Below are 25,677 nucleotides of genomic sequence, written 5' to 3' on the forward strand. Positions count from 1 at the left end.
TGCGTGTGAGTGCAAGCTGTTGTAGCTCTGCACCCTGTGCCGGGAGCAGCAACTCGTTTGCATTTAAAGGGACACACACAAAACGGTGCGTTTTTGCTCCCCCTCAAAAAGTGACAATTTTAACATGCTATATAAAAATATCTGTGGGGTATTTTGAGCTAAAACTTCTCACACACACTCTGGGGACATCAGAGACTTATTTTACATCTAATGAAAAGGGCATTATACCAGCTCTTTAAATATGAGGGGCTTTCGCACCGGAGGAACCTTTTCATAGTTCCTAGAGCTATTGGCGGAAGTTCCCGGATTTTGGCATGTTCACACCAGAGGAACTAGGAACGATTTTAGTTCTAGGAACTCCTTTGGAGGAACTAAATTAGCTCCTACTTCAGAGTCAGGTCTAAACCAGCACTATAGGAACTACCTGTGACGTTAGTGTTCACTGATTGGCCGAACGCACGCGAAACACCAGAACTCTGCTTGTTTGCTCAGGCTCTGGTTTTCTCAGCGCCGTCAAAATAAAAGTCACAACAACAAGCATGGCTTACATCACTTCAGAGTTCCTACTGGCGGTGCGAATGCAACCAGGAAAACGTTCCTAAGCGAACCAGTAGTTCTCGGGAAACCACTCTGGTGGCTAGTTCCTAGAACTGTCCGGTGCGAAAGCCGGTGTATGACGTAGGACGTAGCGTAGGAAGCGTTGTGACGTAGAACGTCATCGCTGTACTCTGGTTCAAACAGATAGGGCTGGGCCAAAAACTCAATATCCTCTTCTCTAATATCAAAATCCTCCGATATTTTCTTTTAAATACACGTTTTTTAAATCGCGGAAATCCCGAGTGGAGTTTTGTTTTGCTCTGCTCTCTTGCTGCGCTGGTGCGTTCGTTCTACGTCACGACGCTTCCTACGCTACGTCATACACCGGCATCCATCTCCCGTGAACGCGCGTCGACCGTTGCCGGAAGCCAGTTATTTTCATTTATAAAGTTTTAAATATGTATATTTTTACGACAAAACCACACAGATTACCCTCAGAAGGCCTTTGTTTATCCCCCTGGAGCCGGATGGATTACTTTTGTGAAGGATGCATGCACATTTTTGGGACTTGAAGGAGGTGGACCCCATAACTTGACATTATAACCACTGAAAGATCTAAGACATTTTCTAAAATAACAAAAAAGATTGACATTTACATCTCGAACGGCTTGAGGGTGAGTAAATCATGGGTTTAATATCATTTTTGGCTGAACTATCCCTTTAATCTCCTCAAGTGTGAATCACAACATTATTCATGATCATTCACGCCTTCATGCATATGTTCCTTGTAAACAAAAAGGGTCTCAATTTTCAATTTACTTGAAAATGTGATCTGTAAAAGCATCACACACAGGAGATAGTCTTGTGTAATATATCGTTGAGAAGTTCTTAACTAACGGAATACAAAAAGTGTATTTGTTTTAATTAAACTACACCAAGCTTCATACACAAATGTAAACAGTATATACATTAGGCTTTTGCACCACGTTTTGTTCGTAACTTCAGAGAGAAATGCAGAACATTAGTACATTAGAACATTCACAAAACATTAGTAAAGCACAGTCATTCGCATATCAATATTTAGGGCAGTTGTTCTTGACTGAAACGAGCCTATGCACAATATTATGCAATGTGTAGATATTAAGATAATATTTACGGAGTGCCATGACATGCTGCTTGGCTAAAACTAACAGAATCCACGGAATAAACTTTCGGGCTAGTCCAACCAATGGAAATTTGATCTGAGACATGGTGGGTAGGGATGATATGTAGAGACCAACTGACCACTGTTTTACAGTTGGAGCTGTTTTACCTTGGATAGGATAGATCGCTCAGATTGGCAGGTCTAGTATTTGCCGCACACCATACAATAGAAGTGCATGACATTTTGTTACTTATTCTCTAGAAATTATTTAGACCTTTAGAATTTTGTGTTTGAAGTTCCGTTTTTGCGGAAGCTCTGTATATTCCTATTGAAGCTTGAAATGGATGTCATTACAAATGTCAGTTAGACCAGGAAGATATTTAAAACGAGCGGTTCTTGTATAAAGTGCAGTGCTGAAAAGTGGTAGGGCTACATGAAATATATATATTTATGAGTTTAAGAATACCGCTTAGGTTTTATGGCAGCAACTTAATACAATTTGCAGGACGACGCCAAGGACGATGGACGTTAGAGGATCAGGAGTTAGAGGATCCTGTGGCTGGCTTGACAACGGCAGAGTATTCTGCGGAACACTCTTCATTGGAGGTAAAGTGCTTCTGAAGCTCATCAGGTTGGGACATGGTTCAAAGGACAGGGCCAAATGGCAGAAGAATTGTCACTGGGATAGTGCAGCGACTGCTGCTTATACACGCACGTAATGATGATTGACAGGACTGAATGTTTAGGCTCCTCCCGAACCTATGTTTGGAACTTAATTTAATAAAACTGTAATTATGTGAGATTTTATGACTTTGTGTGCATGTGAATGTTAGAAAGAGGATTTACAATTGTGTGTGTGTCAGTTGTTTAATCTGACACAGAGACACTGAAGAATAATAAACCCTAAATCCAGCATAGAGGGGTTCAGTGAATGTGGTGTTGAATGTGTGTAAGTGTGTGAGTGTGTGAGTGTCAGAGACACAATAGAAGGACAGAGTGCCGGCTGGCACGTCCACATACACTCCTACTCTTTTAGAGGATGAAGGGATGACAGGTAAATTAGTGAAGTTCTTATTGTGACAGACAGTAAAACTGTTATCAGAGCAGATCAGACTCCAGGATTTGTCACTGTATCCAAACCAACAGTCATGACTCCATCCTTTCCTGCTGATTCCTTTATATGTCACTGATATTTCAGCACGTATGCTCCATTCAGCCTCCCAGTAACAGCGTCCAGTCAGACTCTCTCCACACAGAACCTGAGGCCACTCATCAAATCTCTCTGGATGATTAGGATACGGCTGCTTCTCTTCTACAATCGTCACTTTCCTGTTCTCCTCAGACAGAATGAGACCTGTGTTTGCTGTGTTTGGATCCAGTGTAAGATCATAGGCATCTGAAAACAAGAAGAGAGAAACATATATAACACTGGTTTCCCAGATAGCATATGAATGTGGGCCACTTCAGGTAATGATGCGGCACTGCAGGCCTTCTTATTGCCTGGACAAAATGTATGTGAGTCTAAAGTGGCCCACATGTACTGTAACATGGCAAATACAGACCAAATGTTTCAAATCACATGTGGGCCTTTTTAGGCAAAGATGCGGTGCTCACTAGAAATGTGTAATCTGAATGTGAGTCCAAATATCACAAAACAAATGTGGGCCACATATGTTGCAAAAAATGTGGCCCAGTTATCTTAAAACATATCTGAGCCAGTTTTGGCAAATATGCTGTGAATATTTGAACAGATTTGGGCTACTTTTGATACAACACTGTTGATTGTACATATCAGTGCTATATCAGTTGTGGATTAGAGCCTGCACTGCGATTTTTATTTTTTAACCCCCTGGGATCGGCGGTCGCGCCAACAAGGCCAGCTCGCTTTTTTTCTTATCAGTGCAAAAGAGACTCAAAATACTCTGTTGATTTTGATCTTACATATAAGTGTTGTAGATTAATAACATGCAGTAAAAGAGTAATAACACTAGCAAACAAATGTTTTGTTAATAAAAAGGTTTAAAAACAAGCCCTTTTCTCTTTGCTGCAGAGAGAGTGTGTCTTTGTTTGTGTGTGTGTGTGTGTGTGTGTGTGTGTGTGTGTGTGTGTGTGTGTGTGTGTGTGTGTGTGTGTGTGTGTGTGTGTGTGTGTCTGTGTGTGTGTGTGTGTGTTTGTATACCTACACTTTCGTGGTCCTGCTGTGATCCTTATCTCTCCTCCATTATCCACACTATAAGTACAAAAAAAAAACAGATTAAATGTAAATATGCATCATGCATACATACATTCATTCATTCAGTATGTCAGTTATCAGTGTTTGACACACTTGAGTATCTGCAGTGAGCAGTTTGGATCCTTCAGTTTGTCGGAGAGCAGCTTGACTCCTGTATCTCCTGGGTAATTGTAGCTCAGATCCAGCTCTCTCAGGTGTGAGGGGTTTGAATTCAAAGCTGAAGACACAAATCCACAGCCTTTCTCTGTCACCATACAGCCAGACAACCTAGAGATGGATCAAAACAGCCTCATAATCTACAAAAAACACACATCAACACACAACAGCTGAGTGAATATCATTCATTTGAAAATCTCTGTCTGAAGTTATCAGCATGGTTGGCTAACTGTGCTGAACCATAATGATAGAATGCGTGTAGTGACATTCCCACTCAGGATTGGTCACTTGTCTATTGCCTAGCTTAGGGGTGCACCGATCCGATATTAGGATCGGATATCGGCCGCGATACTGACAAAACAGCTGGATCGGGGATCGGAAAAAATAACAGATCCACGGGCCGATCCAGTTTTTTTTGTTTTTTTGTTTTTTTTTGTCGTCGCAGCAGAACCTACGTCATTCGTCAGCTTCACGTGTGTCGCATGCTAGAAGCAACATGGAGCGAGCCAGAGGCCGTTTCTCAATACCAAGTACGCAAACTTCGGACTTGCGTCCTTGGTAGTTCGGACTTGCCAAGTTTGACTCAGGAGAACGAACTCCCGAGGACGAGAGGCGGCAAGTCCGGTTATTCTGCAAATGGAACAGCAGCGTTCTTGATTGCGTCACTCAGCTCGCTCTGGCTACTCCGGTCATCTCTTTATGTATGTTTTAGCCAACAATAAAACGAAATATGTTATAAAACACCACTCTGCCTCTTTTCATTAAAAAAAATCTTAAACATATTAATGGCCACATAAATGTGGTTCAGGCAAACGCGTACATTGATCATCTTTACTGCATATATTTATAACAACACGAAATATAAAACACAACCCTGCTTCTTTTTGTTTTCATTTTTTTAAATATGAAACATATTGATCATTAAAACTGACATTTAAATTTGCCATTGCTGATTAAGTGAGCATTCACAGGTCATGTTTGTGATGGTGGTGTGACACTGCACTACATGTTCAATGTTTGGTTATTATTATTTGTATGTGTGATCAAGTTGTTGTTCGACCAACTTTTTATTTGTTTATTCTCAGGTTCAGCTGCTATGTTGCATTTTAAATTCCTGTTTGCAGGACTTTGCACTTTATATTTTTTACATGTTTACAATGTTTGGTTACTGTTTGATTACTATTGTATGTTCAACCAATGCACTGTTTTGTTTCTTGTGGCTACATTTTATTTATTTTAATTTAAGAGTTTGATTACATTATATTTTAGATTTGAATGCACAATTGTTTTTTAAATAAATAAGAATTCAACATTACATACATCTGTTACTTTGTCTTAGTTATGTTTAGTTAGTAAAGTCTGGTGCCTTTAGTCTCTTCAAGGAAGGTATAAGGTGGAAGGTATACAGTTTATTATTAATTCAACAATAGTATCGGATCGGTATCGGGTATCGACAGATACACAAAGCCCAGGCATCGGTATCGGTATCGGGACTGAAAAAGTCGGATCGGTGCACCCCTAGCCTAGCTACCAGTTTGTAGCTGACCAAGTGTACTATTTGAGCAAAGTATGAAAAAGAAATGTCAAAAAAAGGCCATGAAGCGGTCGCTATATACTTATCATACCATCTGTAAACTCTTGCACTACCAAGGCAACGACTGATGCATTTGTATTACGTTCAAAAGAGCTCAGCCCCACAATGAAAAATGAAATCATAACCGTACCAGCTGGGCCGAATCGACAAGGAATTGAGCTTTTTGGCCGGATGGTGGAAAAGTGGCTAATGACTTGTTCATTAAGACAGTGACTTGCATAACATATTGGCGGTTTTACTTTTACATTTAAAATAATCACTTCATTTTTTTCATATTTTCATATTCCTATATTCAAAATAAATGTTTTTTACTGAGTGGAACATGGAACTGAGTTTTGCACCACTGTCTTCTTATTCTACTAGAATATATTTATTAAATGTAATAATTTGAAATAAAAGTCTCATTTGCAGCAGCACTTTAATGCCTTCATGTTTTATGGAGCAAGTTTTCATACTCGCTCTGTAGTAGCAGCAGCAGTTTTCTTTCTGTTCTTCATTAACTAGCAGAGCAAGTCAGTGTTCTTGCCTGCAGCCACAGAAGCAGCAGCGTAACAGATCTAGTCCGCCAAAACCAAAACTATTTACATTCACATCAATATTTCTCATTAATAAAATTCTGTGTTCAAACTATTCCAAGGGTTGTCATGACTGAATTATAGTTTATCAACAAAATCCGAGAAAATAGAAACAATTATTTTGTTAATACACACAGACCAGTTCAAATGTCCCTAAATTACCTCAGTAACTGAAGCTGACAATTTGGACTCTTTAGCCCATTAGAGAGCAGCTTCACTCCTGAATCCTGCAGGTCATTGTTACTCAGGTCCAGCTCTCTCAGGACACCGTTTGAGGACTTTAGAGCTGATAACAAACTCTCACAACACTGTCCAGTGAGATTACAGCCAGAAAGCCTAGAAGAGATGAAATAACATAAAATTAAAACAAAAATTTAATTAAAATAAAGGTATGTAAAGGAAGTGTGTCTGTCCTCAGGAGCATTGAAAAAATAATTGTAACATTCCAGCTTGAATCACAATAAGATGAACTAAGAGAGATAATCTGATCATTTTATCATTAAGGTTCATTAAAAAGTGCAATAAGGGATTTATTTTGGTTTCTCTACCCATGATATTTAAAAATTACAAATGCAATAAATATACAGGTATCACTACTAAAGGGGTCTAGATTCATTATTAAACATGACTGTTCATTTGTTAATAATTAACACTCACAGAGCTTTTCTGCAGTTGATCACAGCTGGTACCAGTCTTCTTCTACCCTCATCTGATGTGTTGTATTTCATGGGGTTCAGCTCATCCAGCGCCTCCTCTGAGATTTGAAGCATATAGGCGATTGTTGAGCAGTGAGCAGGAGAGAGTTTCTCCTCTGAGTGTTTGTCTGATTTCACAAACTCCTGAATCTCTCTGGACAGAGTCTGATCTTTCACTTCCAGCAGACAGAGGAACAGATTAATGGATTGGTCAGCTGAGAGATGTTTTTTGAATATCGCATCAATTTCATTTACATACAATATATCATGATCATCAATGTTAAGACTCTTGATGTTCTTTTGAATGTACTGTGTGGTTCTCCTGATGCTCTCTGAGCTTTTCACTGTGTGTGTCAGTAGATCCTGTAAGAGTCTCTGATTAGACTCCAGTGAGATGCCCAGAAGGAACCGCAGGAACAGATCCAGCTGTCCATTCTCACTCTTGAGGACTTTTTTTACTGCTGATGTTAGTAACTCAGAGAAAGAGTCTTTATCAGATCTGTAAAATCTGAATTCATACAGTGATTTCTTGTCCTTGACCACATGTGAGTAAAACACTGAGAAAGCAGCGAGAAACTCCTGAACGCTCAGATGAATGAAGCTGTAGACTTTCCTCTGATGAATCACAGATTCCTCAAAGATCTCAGTGCAAATCCCAGAATACACTGAGGCGTCAGTGACGTCTATGCCGCTCTCTCTCAGGTCCTCCTCATAGAACATCACATTGCCCTTCATCAGCTGATGGAAAGCCACTTCAGCAAGTTTCACAATCAATTCTCTGTTTGACCGCAAGAGTTTCTCTGGATCTCTCTCTTCATACTTCTGATTCCTCATGTTGATCTGAATCAGCAGGAAGTGGATGTACATTTCAGTCAGAGTTTGAGGGATTTCTGCACTCAGATCTTCTTCCAGGAGCTTCTGAAGCACAGTGGAGGAGATCCAGCAGAAGACGGGTATGTGGCACATGATGTGGAGGCTTCTTGCTCTTCTGATGTGTGAGATGATTCTGCTGGCTTGATGCTCGTCAATGATTCTCTTCCTGAAATATTCCTCTCTCTGAGGCTCATTGAATCCCTGAATCTCTGTCAGACGGTGGATGTATTTGGAGGGGATCTGATTGGCTGCTGCTGGTCTGGAGGTGATCCAGATGAGAGCCGACGGAAGCAGATCTCCTTTAATGAGCTTTGACATCAACACACCCACTGATGAAGTCTCAGTCACATCAGAAACTTCCTGAGCGTCTGAAAACATCAGTGTCATTCTGCTTTCATCCAGACCATCAAAGATGAACACAACTTTACACTGCTCGTAAATCTTTGTGTCAAGATCATGAAGTTCAGGATGAAAGTCCAGCAGAAGTCTGTGAAGACTGTACTGATGATCTCGAATCAAGTTCAGCTCTCGAAATGGAAGCACAAACATGAAATCTACATTCTGATTGGCTTTTCCCTCGGCCCAGTCCAGAATGAACTTCTTCACAGAGACGGTTTTCCCGATTCCAGCGATGCCTTTAGTGAGAACAGTCTTGATTTGCTCTTTCTCCTCACGTCCTGGTTCAGGAGAGGCTTTAAAGATGTCATTGCAGTAGATTGATCTTGTGTCTTGTGAGTGTTGTGTTCTGGCTGTTTTGTCCATCTGTAAAACCTCATGTTCTTCATTCACTCCTTCTCTTTCTCCCTCTATGATGTAGAGCTGTGTGTAGATCCTGTTCAGGAGGGTTTCATTCTCTTGGAGTTTTATTCCCTCAAAAAATCTCTCATACTTGTTCTTCATGCTGGTTTTGTGTCGATCTTTGACTATCTGTACTTCATCATTCATTAATTGATCATGCCTAGTCAGGTCAGTCGTTACGATGGTGAAAGTGTTGTTTAAACAGAAGACTGAGGTGGCTCCTCGAGAGATGCTTTGGTCTCCATCTACTCTGCTGAAATAACAAAAGAAGAAGAGATTAAAAAATATGAAAATTAAAAGATTTAATGTATAAAATTCAAATCTAAATCAATTAAAATCTCAATCTTGTATTTTCTATTTAATCAATGTCTTTCATTTCAGTTACAGTTTATTTAACAGTTTTTTCAAAGCAGCTTCACAGAAAACAGAAAAGCAGTAACAATACAAAGAAAAGTTTAAATCCTCCAGCGAGCAGCTAAAGGTGACAAAAACAAGGAACAAAGGTTAAAGGTTTAAGAAATGAGGAAGAAAGCAAAACCTTATCAATCTGACACCAGAGATTCTGTTAGCCAAAAAGTTTCTTATATCTGGACACTGGTATCAAACATAGGCGTAATTTGCGGGTGGGACATGTCCCCAACACTTTTTTCCAGGGTCGATATTGTCCCCACCACTTTCTGAATCATCTTGCAGCACGGATGTACTTACCTAATACAAATAAAACATTTCCAGTTATCTAGCAGAGCATTAATTTAGTTCGTTTGTCAAATAAGAGGCGATCTGGCGCTGAAATGTGTTGTTTTTTAAATCATGCTGAGTGTTCATAGCCAATGTTGAACATTCTCTTTTGGCTCATGCATAGTCTTCACACAGATGAACATGTCAATCAATTGCTTAATGCCTGTCAGGGTAAGTGGCTGTAGAGAAGAGCACAACGTGGAGGATAATCCCAATAGGCTTTTAATGGAATAATAAACAAAATAAACAGGAGAATACTGAGAAAGACAAACACATAGCATGTTGACATTAGCAAAGCTAGTCAATAAACGGACAGAACCTGAGGGCTTAAATAAGTGAAGGCAAACAGAGGAACACAATACCAAATCAATATGTAGCCATTGCAACAAACAGGGAGAGGACAGATGAGAACTGAACCAATTAATAGACTAGAAGGTTAACAAAGAAATTCAAACATGAACAGAACAGAGAAACAGATCCAAAAACAAACTTAAAACGTGACTATGACATTGGGGAGACTCTCTATTAGTTCTGGTGAAATCACAAAACAAAATGCACAGAAACGAGTCCCTGCACTTGATTTACAATTACTGATGAACATAATTGGTTTTGATGAGAGAAAAAAACTATACAAGGGTGGATTAGAACCTCTGACACGCTTGACAAAAGTTCTACCACTTGTAAGAACTGATTTTCCTGCTAAAACAAAACGCACCCTGCAATAAAATGCACCCTGGACAGCAGATAGCAAAGACAGAGCACAGGACCTTGTCCTGCCCAAACGTATCTCCTTGTCCCCTTGTTTGACTTCAACTCATCCCCCCTCTCCCTCCTCAAGTCACTGAAAGTTCATTAAGAATGTCTATATATCACATACGATGTATCTCTTGTGAATATGTTGTTTTTTCCTTTTCATGTTTGGTATCATTTTAAGTGTCTCAGTGCGATTGGTAAAATGGTCTTAATTTCATTGAAGTCACTGGTTTAATGAGAAAGATTGAGAACTTAGGAGAATCCTGTTCTCCTCTCTGGGTGATATCTCTTTAAGATATCTCAAGAAACCAGGTGCTACCCCCTGGGGTACATGGATTGGCCCAAACAACTCTAAACAATATTTGTATAACTCTTTGTTCTGGTCTGGGTATTTAAGGCGAGGTGTCAGAGCAGTCTTTGGGACCCTTTACCAGGATCATCCCCCATAGTGATGTTTCAGTGTTTTCCTGTTGGAGAGCCCTGACACACCACTGTGTGTCTCTGTCAGGAAAACATTACTTACTTTTAGAGTCATCTTTGAGTAAATGATGTCATGTATTTTTCTGAATTGGCTTTTAATCATTTACTTCTGTAATTCACCTTTGGCTAAGCCCCGCCCCCCTTAGAAACTGTTGCTACGTCCGACAACTTCATATTGTTGGACTGTGGCAACACGGTGGCGGTAACGTTAATCACCTTCAAAACTACCACAACAGCGTGTCTGTAACATTAACGTTGGGTGTTTGTATCTTGAATAACAAAGTTAGCTAACATCCAGCCGCTAGTCAAAACATACAATCCTGACTTACATGATAACTAAACTATCGCTAAGCTTGCTTGCTAGCACCTTGATTCTTCATTAATTAGGGTAGAGAACCGAAATCATAACCTAAAACAGCATAAAACTGTCTAACTAGTATAACTTCACAGTCTGAACTTCCTGCTCAGCTACTGTTCGGACGCTCTTGCTTACTGCTCCGCGTTTTGCTCTATCGCTTTTACATTTTATCTCCTATTTTTTCTATATTTTATTTCCTTTATTTTATTTCCTTTTATCACCTAATTTTAACTTCAGCAAATCAGCACAGTGCTCATACGACAAAGTTTGGATTACTACAAAAACTGAGAATTCTTTTACCCGACCAGCTTACATACCGGGAAAGGAAAACACAACTGCCTACAAGGATAAGAGAGAAAATGCCTCTTCTGGAATCTACTTGCTGCACCAACTGCCACAGACTTTTACAAAGGATTGCAGTTCTAGAAACAAAGTTACTTACGGGACCACCAAACCAGACGGAGCACACAACAGAGCTTCGTCATGGACACCCTCAGCATACCGGTGAGTCCCATGAAACTAGTACTCCTCGACAGGTAGAGAAACAAGCCGATCGACTTACTAATCGATGGCACAAACAGGGAGCTAAACCCAAAGGCACTCGAGACATCAGATTGTCACGAGCATCACATATTACCGCAGTAGCATCCTCTACCCCAGATACAGCTCTGACTAGGATTGCAAACACTGGTCTGCTACCACTGCCTATACATCTTGAGAACAGATTTGAAGTACTAATGAATGTAAATGAGGAATCCACAAATGTGATGAATGTGATCGAACACAGACTGAATAGGCCAGTAGCTAACACTGATGCTAACTGGCGCTCAAGGTCGAGCAGACAGCGGCACTCAGCTCAGAGCACAGCCGAGCCCAGGACTCTGATAGTGGGGGACTCCATAATCAGAAACATTAGCAGCAGGGATACAACTACATGCTGCCTTCCACAAGCAACAACTTCTGATATAAACAGGGAACTTCAGAACATTCTGATGAAACATAAGACTGCTAATCGACTCATCATACATGTGGGGAAGAATGATATTCATAAAGAGCAGTCAGAACTCCTTAAGAAGGATTTCAATAAACTTTTTGAAACACTTAAAAGACTGAAAGTTCAAACATTCATCAGTGGACCACTACCAGCAAGAGGAACAAACAGGTTTTCACGGTTGCTTGGGCTAAATACATGGCTGCAAAAAACCTGCAATATAAAAGCAGTGAACTTCATTGACAATTTCAATCTTTTCTGGAGTCAACGACAACTGTTTCATCGGGATGGCCATCACCCAAACAAACTTGGTTCAAGAGTGTTAAAGGACAATATCTACTTCTCCCTAAATCATCCTTCTGCGGTTTGTGCCAATCCACTCAATCTGAACGGCACACACACACCTGGACACAGTATGAATGACCACGGGACTTCACTTCAGCAGCAAAATGGACATGATAACACCACTCCGCCACAACAACCTCTGCTCACGGACACAATCTCAGCTGAGCCCTGCACACAGAGCTCACCACAGATAGCCATATCAGAACTGCTTGAAGATTCAGCACCCAAGGACGACTTCCTGGAAAACAGCCAGGGAAGCCAGGACAGCATATTACAGCCTCCTATAACACCAGAGCAACAGCCCCTTTCACCAGACACTCTCTCCCTCTCCCCTGCAACGCCACTACTGTGCTTCTCACAGAGAATGGAAGAACTGGTGCATGCTGGAACCAGACTATCCCACTCTTTTGCTGCAAGCCCCCAGATACCAACTAAAAAAAGACAGGCACCACTACCACCAAAGCCTGCGGGCCCAGCTCGCCCTCCCCCTCCTCCTGTGAGAGCTCTTCGGCCTCTGCCACAACGCCAGGGCCCACACCCTCCTCCTTCTGCTCGAGGTGAACCAAAAACAACTGCTCAAAGCTCTCAGTGATATGTGTCGGGTCCCCGTTTTGATAACAGTAACTTTCTCAAATGTTTACAAAACAAGCGGGAACCCAGTGTGCCTGTATCTTTCTCTATTGCTGTTCTATTACATGATAGAAAGTCTAAGGCCTTCAATAGCCGTACAGCAAACCCAACTAATCTGGTGCCTATTACACGTCAAACTAATATTGCTGTGGGGAAAAGTAAGTCTGTTAAGTTAGCTCTTTTAAACATTCGCTCACTTAAAAATAAATCACTTCTAGTCAACGACTTAATAACCACAAACAACCTGGATTTTATGCTTCTAAATGAAACCTGGCTAGAAGCCAGCTGCAGTGCAACAATCCTCAATGAAACAGCCCCTCCTAACTTTACTTTTATGAGTGTCTGCAGAGCTGTTAAGAGAGGTGGGGGTCTAGCTGCTCTTTTTAAAGATATCTATCAATGTAAGCAAATATCATTTGGGAATTACTTGTCTTTCGAATATCTGGGTATTGTGTTAAAAGGTGCTCCACGCATTTTACTTTTCATTATTTACAGGCCTCCAAAATACTCTCCAGCCTTTGCTGAGGACTTTACAGAACTGTTATCAACAATTACCTCAGAGTTTGACTGTTTTGCCATTGCTGGAGATTTTAACATCCATATAGATAATGCAGAAAATAATATGGCAAAAGAAATCAAAACTGTTTTAAAAACTTTTGATCTGACTCAGCATGTACATGGACCCACACACAATCGTGGACACACTTTAGATTTACTTATCAGTAAGGGTCTAAACATTTCATCGATTGTTATTAAGGATGTAGCACTGTCTGATCATTTCTGTATTTTCTTTGATATATTGATCTCTCCTGCCACTGAAGCCAGATCTGTGTCTGTCAAGAAGAGATGCTTAAATGAGAACACTAGTGTACTATTTATGAAGGCTATATCTTTAACACCAAGCATATCTGCTGACTCTGTTGATTTTCTCCTTGATTCTTTTAACTCAAAAGTTAAAGGTGTAATTGATGATATTGCTCCTGTGAAAGTCAGGAAGAAGAGTGGCAGACAAAAGGCACCTTGGAGAAACTCAACAGCAGTGCAAAATATGAAAAGACAATGCAGAAAAGCAGAGCGCATGTGGCGGAAGACAAAACTTGTAGTCCATTATAACATCTACAAAGACAGCCTTCATGCTTTCAATATGGAACTAGGCAAAGCTAGACAGACTTTCTTTTCAAATATTATAAACAGTAATTTAAACAACACACGCACTCTTTTTGCTACTGTAGAGAGACTGACAAACCCCCCAAGCCAGATTCCCAGTGAAATGCTCTCAGACAGCAAGTGCAGTGAGTTTGCTTCCTTCTTCTCTGACAAAATCAATAATATCAGAAAGGTGATCAGCACATCCTTGAGTTGCGCTGGGGTCAGACAGATCAAACCACCTGAGAAAGTAGTTACTATGTCTGATTTCAAAGAAATTGATGGCAAAATTTTGGAAGAAACCGTACAGCACCTTAAAACATCAACCTGCGCTCTTGACACACTTCCCACATCTTTTTTCAAAAGTGTGTTAAACAGTTTAGAAGAAGATCTTCTAGAAGTGGTAAATGCTTCACTTCTCTCTGGGAGTTTTCCAAACTCCCTAAAAACTGCAGTTGTCAAGCCCCTCCTGAAAAAGAGCAATCTGGATAAGACCATATTAAGCAACTATAGACCAATCTCAAATCTTCCTTTCATAGGTAAGATCATTGAAAAAGTTGTCTTCAATCAGCTGAACAAATTCTTATGCTCGAATGGATACTTTGACAATTTTCAATCTGGTTTCCGACCGCACCACAGCACAGAGACAGCGCTCATAAAGATAATAAACGATATTCGCTTAAATACTGACTCAGGCAAATTATCAGTGCTGGTACTACTCGACCTCAGTGCTGCATTTGACACTGTCGATCACAACATACTTCTGGACAGGCTGGAAAACTGGGTGGGGCTTTCTGGGATAGTCCTAAAATGGTTCAGGTCATACTTAGATGGGAGAGGTTATTATGTGAGTATAGGAGACCATAAGTCTGAGTGGACATCCATGACATGCGGAGTCCCTCAAGGCTCAATTCTTGCGCCACTCCTGTTCAACCTGTATATGCTCCCAATGAGCCAAATAATGAGAAATAACCAAATTGCTTACCACAGCTATGCAGACGACACACAGCTCTACTTAGCCCTATCGCCCAACGATTATAGCCCCATTGACTCCCTGTGCCAATGCATTGATGAAGTCAACAGTTGGATGTGTCAAAACTTTCTTCAGTTAAACAAAGACAAAACTGAAGTCATTGCGTTTGGAAACAAAGATGAAGTTCTCAAGGTGAACGCATACCTTCACTCTAGGGGTCAAACAACCAAAAATCAAGTCAGGAATCTTGGAGTGACACTAGAGTCAGAGCTTAGTTTCAGTAGTCATGTCAAAGCAATAACTAAATCAGCATACTATCATCTGAAAAATATTGCAAGAATTAGATGCTTTGCTTCCAGACAAGACTTAGAGAAACTTGTGCATGCTTTCATCACCAGCAGGGTGGATTATTGTAATGGACTCCTCACTGGCCTTCCCAAAAAGACCATCAGACAGTTGCAGCTCATACAGAACGCTGCCGCCAGGATTCTGAGCAGAACCAGAAAATATGAACATATCACACCAGTCCTCAGGTCTTTACACTGGCTCCCAGTTAAACTTAGGATTGATTTTAAAGTATTATTACTGGTATATAAATCATTCAATGGCCTAGGACCTCAATACATTGCAGATATGCTCACTGAATATAAACCCAACAGATCACTCAGATCATTAGGATCATATCAGCTTGAAATACCAAGGGTTCACTCTAAGCATGGCGAGTCTGCTTTTAGCTATTATGCCAGCCGCAGCTGGAACCAGCTTCCAGAGGAGATCAGATGTGCTCCTACTGTAGTCACATTCAAATCCAGACTCAAAACACATCTGTTTAACTATGCATTTACTGAATGAGCACTGTGCCAATGTTCGTCCGACTGTTTGTACTGTATTTTATTTTTTATTTTTCTAAACTGTTTTAATTATTCTTATTTCTTTTTATTATTTTAATTTCTTCTATGTAAAGCACTTTGAATTGCCATTGTGTATGAAATGTGCTATATAAATAAACTTGCCTTGCCTTGCCTAAGGTTAAAAGCAAAATGTACCTTAAAGCACACAAAAGTGTGCTTGTTGATCCTTGAGGGGTTTAGCTGACTGTGAGGACGTCCACACAGTTTAATCCAAAGACGACACTTGTCAGGATTTGACTTCGGTTTTGGGAAGGGAAAAAAAATGGACACCCCCTCCAACCTCTCTGGGAAACGCGTATCTGTGTTACAAATGCCCCAGGCACAACGTTTAACCATATTTTTGTTAAAACTACGACGGTAATAGCCTGCCGAGACTAAAAATATGAGACGCCTGTGTTAAAGTCAATGGAGCGCTGTGAAAAAGTGTCAGACCTCTGTGGGAGCTCGTTCTTGGCTGTGCTGTGATTGGTCAATCTACATTCTAGGGTGTGGCTTAGCCAAAGGCGAATTGGCATGATACATTTTTACCTGACAAATAAATGTTACATCTTGATTTATTCTGAAGTTTCAGAAATCATTCATTTTAGTAGATTAAAAGTGTAGTCTGGTGTTTCCGCAAATCTTTGTCCAGGATAGATCAAACTGAAGGCACTTTGAATGGACCATGGAGCACATCTTAGGAAGACCTTCTGATTTCTGACTATTCCCTGACTTAGCATTTTGTACGCTGCAAATATTATAAAAAATTACACCTATGGGTCTGCAGTGAGCAGCTGCATAGGGTAAAATACTTGCACTGCACCCTCTGACTATTTCAGGACTGGCTAGTTTGTGATCGTGAGGTTATTGCAGGCCCATATCAACACGTTATCATACCGGCAAGGCATATCGGCTTAATTTTTTCATATCGGCCAATTCTGGTAGTTCTATTTTAAGCCTTTATCGGCCAATTCTGATGTAGTGTCGATAATATTGTGCATTCCTACTGAAAACAACGACTTTACTGGATTTTCTCTCACCTGGGGTCAGAGGTCACCATTTCATCACTGAATGCAGGAGGATGACGCATGGATCCGTCACTCTTCATAGACACACAGCTGGGGTCAGAGGTCACCATTTCATCACTGAATGCAGGAGGATGTCGCATGGATCCGTCACTCTTCATAGACACACAGCTGGGGTCAGAGGTCACCGTTTCATCACTGAATGCAGGAGGATGACGCATGGATCCGTCACTCTTCATAGACACACAGCTGGGGTCAGAGGTCACTCTTTCATCACTGAATGCAGGAGGATGACGCATGGATCCGTCACTCTTCATAGACACACAGCTGAGGTCAGAGGTCACCGTTTCATCACTGAATGCAGGAGGATGTCGCATGGATCCGTCACTCCTCATAGACACACAGCTGGGGTCAGAGGTCACTCTTTCATCACTGAATGCAGGAGGATGACGCATGGATCCGTCACTCTTCATAGACACACAGCTGGGGTCAGAGGTCACTGCTTCATCACTGAATGCAGGACGATAAATCATGGATCCGTCACTCTTCATAGACACACAGCTGGGGTCAGAGGTCACCATTTCATCACTGAATGCAGGAGGATGACACATGGATCCGTCACTCTTCATAGATCACAGCTGGGGTCAGAGGTCACTGTTTCATCACTGAATGCAGGAGGATGACACATGGATTCGTTACTCTTCATAGACACACTGCTGGGTTCTGCAGATGAAGATCTCTCTCTGTTCTCCAATAATCAGAAACAGACCTGCACATGGAGTGTGATAGAGTGTGATACCCGATGCTTCCAGCAGGAGGCATTATTGTTACTGTTTTCTGCGTCAGTCTAGATTACTGAGAGAACGGCAGCTGTGCACTTAGAAGTTTCTTCCTGCCTGTTATTTGGATGTTTGTTGGCATTTTGGTGTTAAACGTATTAGTACATGACCATAAAGTAAGTTTTCTCTGATTTCTTGATGTTTTAACCATGTTTTAAATGTATTATTGAGCTTTGTGCAATTAAATTTGCATGCCCCGACATGTACCGATTCATGTGTGATCGTTTGACAGACAAACATGTGTTACCTACAGTGGGGAGAACAGTGGGCCGATTTTGCAGGTTTTCCCACTTACAAAGCATGTAGAAGTCTGTAATTTTTTATCATAGGTACACTTCAACTGTGAGAGATGGAATCTAAAACAAAAATCCAGAAAATCACATTGTATGATTTTTAAATAATTAATTAGCATTTTATTGCATGACATAAGTATTTGATCACCTTCCAACCAGTAAGAATTCTGGCTCTCACAGACCTGTTAGTTTTTCTTTAAGAAGCCCTCCTGTTCTCCACTCATTACCTGTATTAACTGTACCCATTTGAACTCGTTACCTGTATAAAAGACACCTGTCCACACACTCAATCAAACAGACTCCAACCTCTCCACAATGGCCAAGACCAGAGAGCTGTGTAAGGACATCAGGGATAAAATTGTAGACCTGCACAAGGCTGGGATGGGCTACAGGACAATAGGCAAGCAGCTTGGTGAGAAGGTAACAACTGTTGGCGCAATTATTAGAAAATGGAAGAAGTTCAAGATGACGGTCAATCTCCCTCGGTCTGGGGCACCATGCAAGATCTCACCTCGTGGGGCATCAATGATCATGAGGAAGGTGAGGGATCAGCCCAGAACTACACGGCAGGACCTGGTCAATGACCTGAAGAGAGCTGGGACCACAGTCTCAAAGAAAACCATTAGTAGCACACTACGCCGTCATGGATTAAAATCCTGCAGCGCATGCAAGGTCCCCCTGCTCAAGCCAGCGTATGTCCAGGCCCATCTGAAGTTTGCCAATGACCATCTGGATGATCCAGAGGAGGAATGGGAGAAGGTCATGTGGTCTGATGAGACAAAAATTGAGCTTTTTGGTCTAAACTCCACTTGCCGTGTTTGGAGGAAGAAGAAGGATGAGTACAACCCCAAGAACACCATCCCAACCGTGAAGCATGGGGGTGGAAACATCATTCTTTGGGATGCTTTTCTGCAAAGGACGGACGACTGCACCGTATTGAGGGGAGGATGGATGGGGCCATGTATCGCGAGCTCTCAGCCAACAACCTCCTTCCCTCAGTAAGAGCATTGAAGATGGGTCGTGGCTGGGTCTTCCAGCATGACAACGACCCGAAACACACAGCCAGGGCAACTAAGGAGTGGCTCCGTAAGAAGCATCTCAAGGTCCTGTGCTGCGTTCCAGTCCAAAATTGTCATGCCCTTCACTCGCTAACTTCCCTCCGTCTCGTTCACTCGGATGTACGTCATTGCTTACGTTGCATGAGTGCCCACTACTGGCGGAAACTGCAATGGGCTGAATTGGAACGTCCTAAGCCCTTGATCACTTGGAATCAGCTATGGAGTTGATTTATTATTAAAAAAAAATTCACTTTAATAGTTTGTTTAATTCAGCATCCAAATGTTTATAGGTGTATTTGGGTTGTTTTGAATTAAAATATATATATAATTAATATATCATAGAGTTGTTTGTTGTGGTGGTGATTAGACGAGATTTGTGGTGACGTCACAATCGTACTGCATTATGGGACATATAGGTGCCTGAAGTGTACATATGAAGTAGACTCGCTCCCTCGGTCAAAATCGAGGGAACGAGGGTCTGTCCATATAAACTTCCCTCGTCCACTTCACGAAGTGGAACGCACTTCAAAATGGCAGCAGGGATTCCCCAGAGGGGAAGTGCTTAGGGACGTTCGCAAGGGCGTGTCTAAAAGTGGACTGGAACGCAGCCCTGGAGTGGCCTAGCCAGTCTCCAGACCTGAACCCAATAGAACATCTTTGGCGGGAGCTGAAAGTCCGTATTGCCCAGTGACAGCCCCGAAACCTGAAGGATCTGGAGAAGGTCTGTATGGAGGAGTGGGCCAGAATCCCTGCTGCAGTGTGTGCAAAGCTGGTCAAGAACTACAGGAAACGTATGATCTCTGTAATTGCAAAAAAGGTTTCTGTACCAAATATTAAGTTCTGCTTTTCTGATGTATCAAATACTTATGTCATGCAATAAAATGCAAATTAATTACTTAAAAATCATACAATGTGATTTTCTGGATTTTTGTTTTAGATTCCGTCACTCACAGTTGAAGAGTACCTATGATAAAAATTTACAGATTTCTACATGCTTTGTAAGTGGGAAAACCTGCAAAATCGGCAGTGTATCAAATACTTGTTCTCCCACTGTGTAACGTACCGGTACGTGTAACGCGATTTCTGCTAAATATAGTCAAATGTGACAGTTTTGTCTGTAATATGTTAACTAATTATTCTGCAGAAGGATTATCCAGTATTATTTCCTTTTGATTATACTAATTTGGGAAATTAGATTGTTTGTTGATGCATCTGGATTCATTAATCATATTAATGCCAAAGTCATTTTTGTGACCAGACCAATCGTTTAATTGTCTTCAATTGCCCATCCACTGCATATTTTTGTGTTTTAACTGTTATTTAGAGGTGATACTGAATATGTTAGTATCCTGAAATAAGAAGTGACTGATTCATCTGTGAATGTAAATATTTATACTTCTACTAATGTAATGTTTTTTGTTATTTTAGGCTAATATTCAATACACTTTGGAAGGAAGCACCAGTCTCCTCATTCTTTGTGTCCTGACCGACACCCAGGGGTGTATACTGCCCTACAAAGCCAAAGAGCAGTATCAGCAAAAACGCCAAACTGAGAAAAACAGCTTTTTGTGTTTTTCTTACACCAAATATAAGCATCCAATTAAATTTAACAACAAAGGGTACAATTAGATAGATCAAAGGGAGGTGAATATTAAACATTTCGTTTTTTGACAGTCAGGCAAAATTTGGTCGTTTTATAGGCTATAGGCCTACTGCGCTTTGCCTTTGCATTACTGCGTATACTTACATGGCCATACAATAACATATAGCAGTAGGGGAAAGTGGGGTGAGTTGTGCCAGTTTTTACTCAAAGTGACTTTAAAGTGAGGCCTTGGCAGTAATGCCTTCAACTTAAGGATGTACATATATTTCAGGATGTGGAGCATCCCTGAGAACAATAACTTTGGATCTGAAATAAATTGTTTCAGAAATATAGCTCTTGGGAAAAAAGTGGTCTCATGGCACAACTTGCTCCTGGTGCGGGGGAAGTTGTGCCTTTGGGGGAATACATTGGGGGTAAATTGTGCCAGTAATTTCTGAAGTAAAACAGAACATTTTAATGTTATGTACCGTAATGCTATATGAAAGCAAGATAAATTCAATACAAAATTACTCATTTAAGGTTTATTTAGATATTGTCACCCTGGAATACCATAGCATGCGTTTTTCCTTCTATGGTCAATTGCATAGGGATTTTGTATTGAACATAACTCTGGATCACAGTGTCATAGCGGAAAGGGGGCGGGCTCATTTTACTCAGACGACCAATCAGTCTCTCAGGATCATTGTGAAGCTATCAAGCTACGCCCTAGCAACCATTTAGAGCACCATAGCAACACAATATATGATATTTGTGAATCATTTCAGGCAAAAAGGCTTTGGCAATACATGCCTGTTGACATAGGCTAGCGCTGTCTGTCAATTATGTAACAAATAAGAATAAAGTGACTAGGCTAATTTCTAAACATTCTATTGTGACATAGGCCACTTAAAAACGGAATAAAACTTCTCTTTAATAACATAGTGCAAACTCAAAACTGAAATCAGTGTTAGCTAAATTAAACAAATAGCAGGTAGGCCTAAGTCAAACAATGATGAGGCATGCCCATCTCCTCACTTCTCAAGATTATCCCCTGTGAGTATGTAGGTCTAGGTGGTCTGGATCTGGCACAACTTAACCCAGGCCCTTTGGCACAAATCACCCCAGACCCACAAGTTTGAAAAACTAGCATGATCCAGCAGTTAAGAGCTAACATCATGCTAACTGTATAGACTCATTGTGTAGCCTACTAAAGCACTAAAACATGTGTGAAATGTTTTCAAACTTGTCTATAATTGTTCAGACACTACAATCAAAAAACCTTAATCATAGAAATGTTACTTTGAAAGGGAAAAAACACTTTTTTTGCACTAAAATGTGCTTAACTCTCATGCCATGTGTCTCTCTTCTTTGGAGGACGAGTAAAAGTGATTCTACTCGTTTTACTCGAACCATTATGTCAGCTCCAGTTTGGATCTAGCCTATAATGAAGACTTCAGATGCCCAACAACTGTGAAGACGACGCCAACTCTTGCGAAGACTTCAGATGACGCAAACTCTGAATCAATATGCACCAGTGCAAAATTTTTCTATATGTCACATTCAGGCACGTGCACAGGTAGGGCTCAAGCTGTGCAGAGCACATGCCCTCTTTGCCCTTACACTCTGAAGTGCCCTTTTTTTTGGTGGTGGTGTTTTTTTCCCCCTCTTCAATAAATCAATGCTATTAGTCACCCTTTACGTCTGTCTGTCTGTTTTACAAATATTTAGCCAATGAAAGTTCTTAAAAAGAGCTTGTGTAAATCTTGTTCGATCCTCAAACTGTCAGTAAACCTGATAACTCCGCCCCCTCTATCTGATAACTCCGCCCCCTCTGTAACTCCACCCCTCTATTGGATAACTCCGCCGCCTCTGTCTTGACTGAATGACCTGAAGGTCCGCAGCAGTTTGAATAAGTACTAAGCACTATGTCTATAAAGGCTCATATTTTATTTATTTGATGTCTGACTGAGACATGTGGGACCTGAGAGAGGTCTAGCATTTGCCATCTAGTCATAGCCAACACATAGCCTACACTTAAATGGCCTGTGCATACAGTAGCATTTCATCTTTTATAAAATGAGATTTTGGCCAAAAGTAATTTACTACAGGAAAAACTGAGCGCCCATATAGCTACAACAAACTAGTTTGTAACCTGTTGATGAAAATATAATGTGATGCCGCCGGCGCCGTTTTAATGATGGACAAAATGCACATTTGCACACATTCGCTGGTCAAAAACCCCGTAACTGCATTTGAGTTTGACTTTTGTAAAATGTTAACAATATATTGATAAGTAATACAACAACATATCATTTGTTTTTACCATTGAGAAATGCGCCCCGCACTGTTTCGTACTGGAACTTACACAAAGCGACTGAGTGATCCTCGGTAACATTTTTCTGAGAAATGTCTTCTTTGGTTTATGATTGCTGATACACTTAATTTATTAACATTTAATCATATTATGGTAATAATATTAAATTATGGTTAATTCAAGGCTGTTAATATGCACGTGTTCGCTATCTTGCTAATTTTTGAATCTATACTCTCCGCTTGTCTTCACATGTATAAATGTAGTAGGCCTAGGCTAAAACATGTTTTTTTTAGGGCTTTAGAAGGACTTTTTAAAGAAGCCCTGAAACCCTGTATATCTATATTATCTGTATTATTATTGTTATATTAATAGTGAATAAATCTAAAGCTTTTGAGACTATTATTTTGTGTTATTGAATTTGTCATGAAGCTGTGACCATTTCTTCCTTTTATGTAGGCTTACTAAATAATCTTAATATTTAAAAAAAAGAACAAAGAAATAAACACAAGCCCCTGAAAGGTCTGTGCACGGCCCTGGTCATAGTCATTTGTTAACATGTATTCATTGCCTCAATAAGCTCATTTTTTATGCCTAAAATTAATACATTAATAGCTAACTGTGTGTACATTTGTACATTTCTGAAATACATAACTTAGACAGTTAGTACCTCTGATAACTTAAATTGTAATGTGGACTCATGCACTTTCTGTAAAGAAACAATATGTATTGTGAAAAGCGCTATACAAATAAATGTGAATTGAATAGAATTGATGGAGCGATTCATTAAGATAAGTTGAAGCCCCACCACCGTGACTAAGACCATGACTGGGATGATACACTGGAAGCCAGTGAAGTGAAAGTGAGAGAGTGATCTGTGCAGACTTACACATGTGTGAGGAAACGTGCAGCAGAACTCTGTTATTAACAGTGAAAATCAAGTAAAAGCGAGCTTAAGTAGTCCAGACGTGCTGTTATTAAAGCACTGACAAACATTTCTGAGTCTATTGAGTGAGGAAAGTAGACTAGCAATATTACGAAGTCTTTCGATTTGTATGAGGTGACTAACGTGAGATTCAGAACATAGAGTGGGTCAGAAATGACTCAAAGACTACAGACTGTAGATGAAGGACGAACTAAAATACCATCAATGTATAAACAGAGATTTGACAGATTGAAGCCATATTGTGTTAATAAGCAGGAGAGTGGAAAATCAGAAGCAGATTTGAAGCTAATAAAGATTGAGTTTAATATGATAGCAAACAGAAAATATTGTACAATAATAAGACATGATATCAAAAGCCGATGAACTTACCGTAATGTGACAGTTTATACATTCTTCGAGTCTTTACTTCCGGCTTCGAGGTGTTTCTTCAGAAACAGAACGCGCATGCGCAGGAGGTCCCAGGTGTCAACAACAAATACATTCTTGCAAATAAAAACCCCGCCAATATCTCTTCTTCTTCTTCTTTTAGTTTTCTGGCGGGTTTCAGTCTATCGTTAAATGTGTTAGCGTCACCTACTATACTGAAGTAAGTAACATTACACAGCCTTACTTACTTCCATCTGCTGATTCACTGTTTATGTTTATGTTCATTTCTTTACTCTTCATTACATTTTGTTATAACTTATTTCAATTTATTTATTTCAAAAAAAAAAAGAAAAGCTTGAAGCTTAAAGCTTTTGCAATTAATTAATATACACTGCATGAAAAATACTGTATTTATAGTAAATATGATGTCTTGGAATGTTTATCTTTAGAGTAATTGGGTGTTTTCCTTAAAAAAAAAAACTATTCCAAAGAGCGATCTCTATTTTGTCGTTCATTATATATATATATATATCATCTTTGGTATTAACTTATTGTTGAATGTTTAGTGATTTTAAGTCACCTCAAAAAAACATCTGCTAAATGAATACATGTATGAAAGCTTTCTGTGCTGTTCCTACGGGATTCTTTGTCTTTGTATTGAGAAATCAATAACAATAACACAATATCATTTCTTTAGTGCATAATAAGCCCTCCTTCAGCAGCAGTTCCAGTGTCCCAGTGGTTTTTTTAAACAAATGTCATTTGTATATTAGAAATAAGTTCGTCAGGTGGTCCATAGCTATAGTACTATACCACAACACTGATGAACATGATCACTGCAGCAGATCCAGTGTCCCGGGTCTTCTCTCAGTTAAACAACACAACACAGATCATAACTGGTCAGAATTAGGCGGTTACAACACCAGTCTAGTCTGGATCATTGGGCTGAAAAATAACGGCCCTTGATCATCCATGTTTCGCTCCACTCTAAAGACAGGTCTCCATATCTGCAGCTCAGACTTATGAAACTGTGGAGGCTCTGACAGGCTGACTTTCTCTAATTTCCTTAAAAACAGGAGTCTGGCCCATACCACATCCTCGTTGTAAAGAAGTCTGTACAGCTTGTCTCCTAAAGGCCCGGATCTGACTCCTCACAGCCACCAAACTTTGACCGTAATATTAGAAATACTTTGACTTTGTATATTAGAAATAAGTTCGTCAGGTGGTCCATAGCTATATGCCACAACACTGATACAGAGAGATTACTGACTACCAGAGCTCTCCACCTATAGGACAACTGTGGCAACGGCCATTTCCATTTCAACAATTTAGCAGCACTTTCTCCAGC

The 25,677-nt window shown here is 40.3% G+C and overlaps 1 protein-coding gene and 1 long non-coding RNA gene across 3 annotated transcripts; both read right to left on the reverse strand.

The window, feature by feature from the left end:
* Positions 1 to 1,438: 1,438 nt before the first annotated feature.
* Positions 1,439 to 24,469, reverse strand: LOC309482468 (NACHT, LRR and PYD domains-containing protein 3-like). 2 transcript variants are annotated; one of them, XM_082147848.1, is made up of 7 exons: positions 24,333 to 24,469; positions 16,950 to 17,703; positions 6,897 to 8,855; positions 6,402 to 6,575; positions 4,008 to 4,181; positions 3,865 to 3,911; positions 1,439 to 3,077 (listed from the first exon to the last, which is right to left on the reverse strand). In XM_082147848.1, exons 2-7 carry the CDS (start codon positions 17,561 to 17,563, stop codon positions 2,524 to 2,526), a joined length of 3,522 nt encoding a protein of 1,173 aa, XP_082003974.1. In that variant the 5' UTR covers positions 17,564 to 17,703; positions 24,333 to 24,469; the 3' UTR covers positions 1,439 to 2,523. The 2 variants fall into 2 exon arrangements, with proteins under 2 accessions (XP_082003974.1, XP_082003973.1); XM_082147847.1 differs by having other exon boundaries at positions 6,897 to 8,858.
* On the reverse strand, positions 4,188 to 6,395 carry LOC309482571. The gene is made up of 3 exons (XR_014200305.1): positions 5,790 to 6,395; positions 5,587 to 5,705; positions 4,188 to 4,362 (listed from the first exon to the last, which is right to left on the reverse strand). It is a non-coding gene; the product is annotated as an uncharacterized lncRNA (long non-coding RNA).
* Positions 24,470 to 25,677: the final 1,208 nt, after the last annotated feature.

This window comes from Leuciscus leuciscus, assembly GCF_965113295.1.
Source record: "Leuciscus leuciscus genome assembly, chromosome: 19".
NCBI classification, from domain to species: Eukaryota; Metazoa; Chordata; class Actinopteri; order Cypriniformes; family Leuciscidae; genus Leuciscus; species Leuciscus leuciscus.

Coding starts and splice junctions, on each gene's coding strand:
- LOC309482468 (XM_082147847.1), bottom strand. CDS start 17,563: ATGAAGAGTGACGGATCCATGTGTCATCCTCCTGCATTCAGTGATGAA. Junction 6,576..6,896: donor ATCAACTGCAGAAAAGCTCT/GTGAGTGTTAAT, acceptor CATCTCTTCTAG/GCTTTCTGGCTGTAATCTCA. Junction 3,078..3,864: donor CACAGCAGGACCACGAAAGT/GTAGGTATACAA, acceptor TCTTGTTTTCAG/ATGCCTATGATCTTACACTG.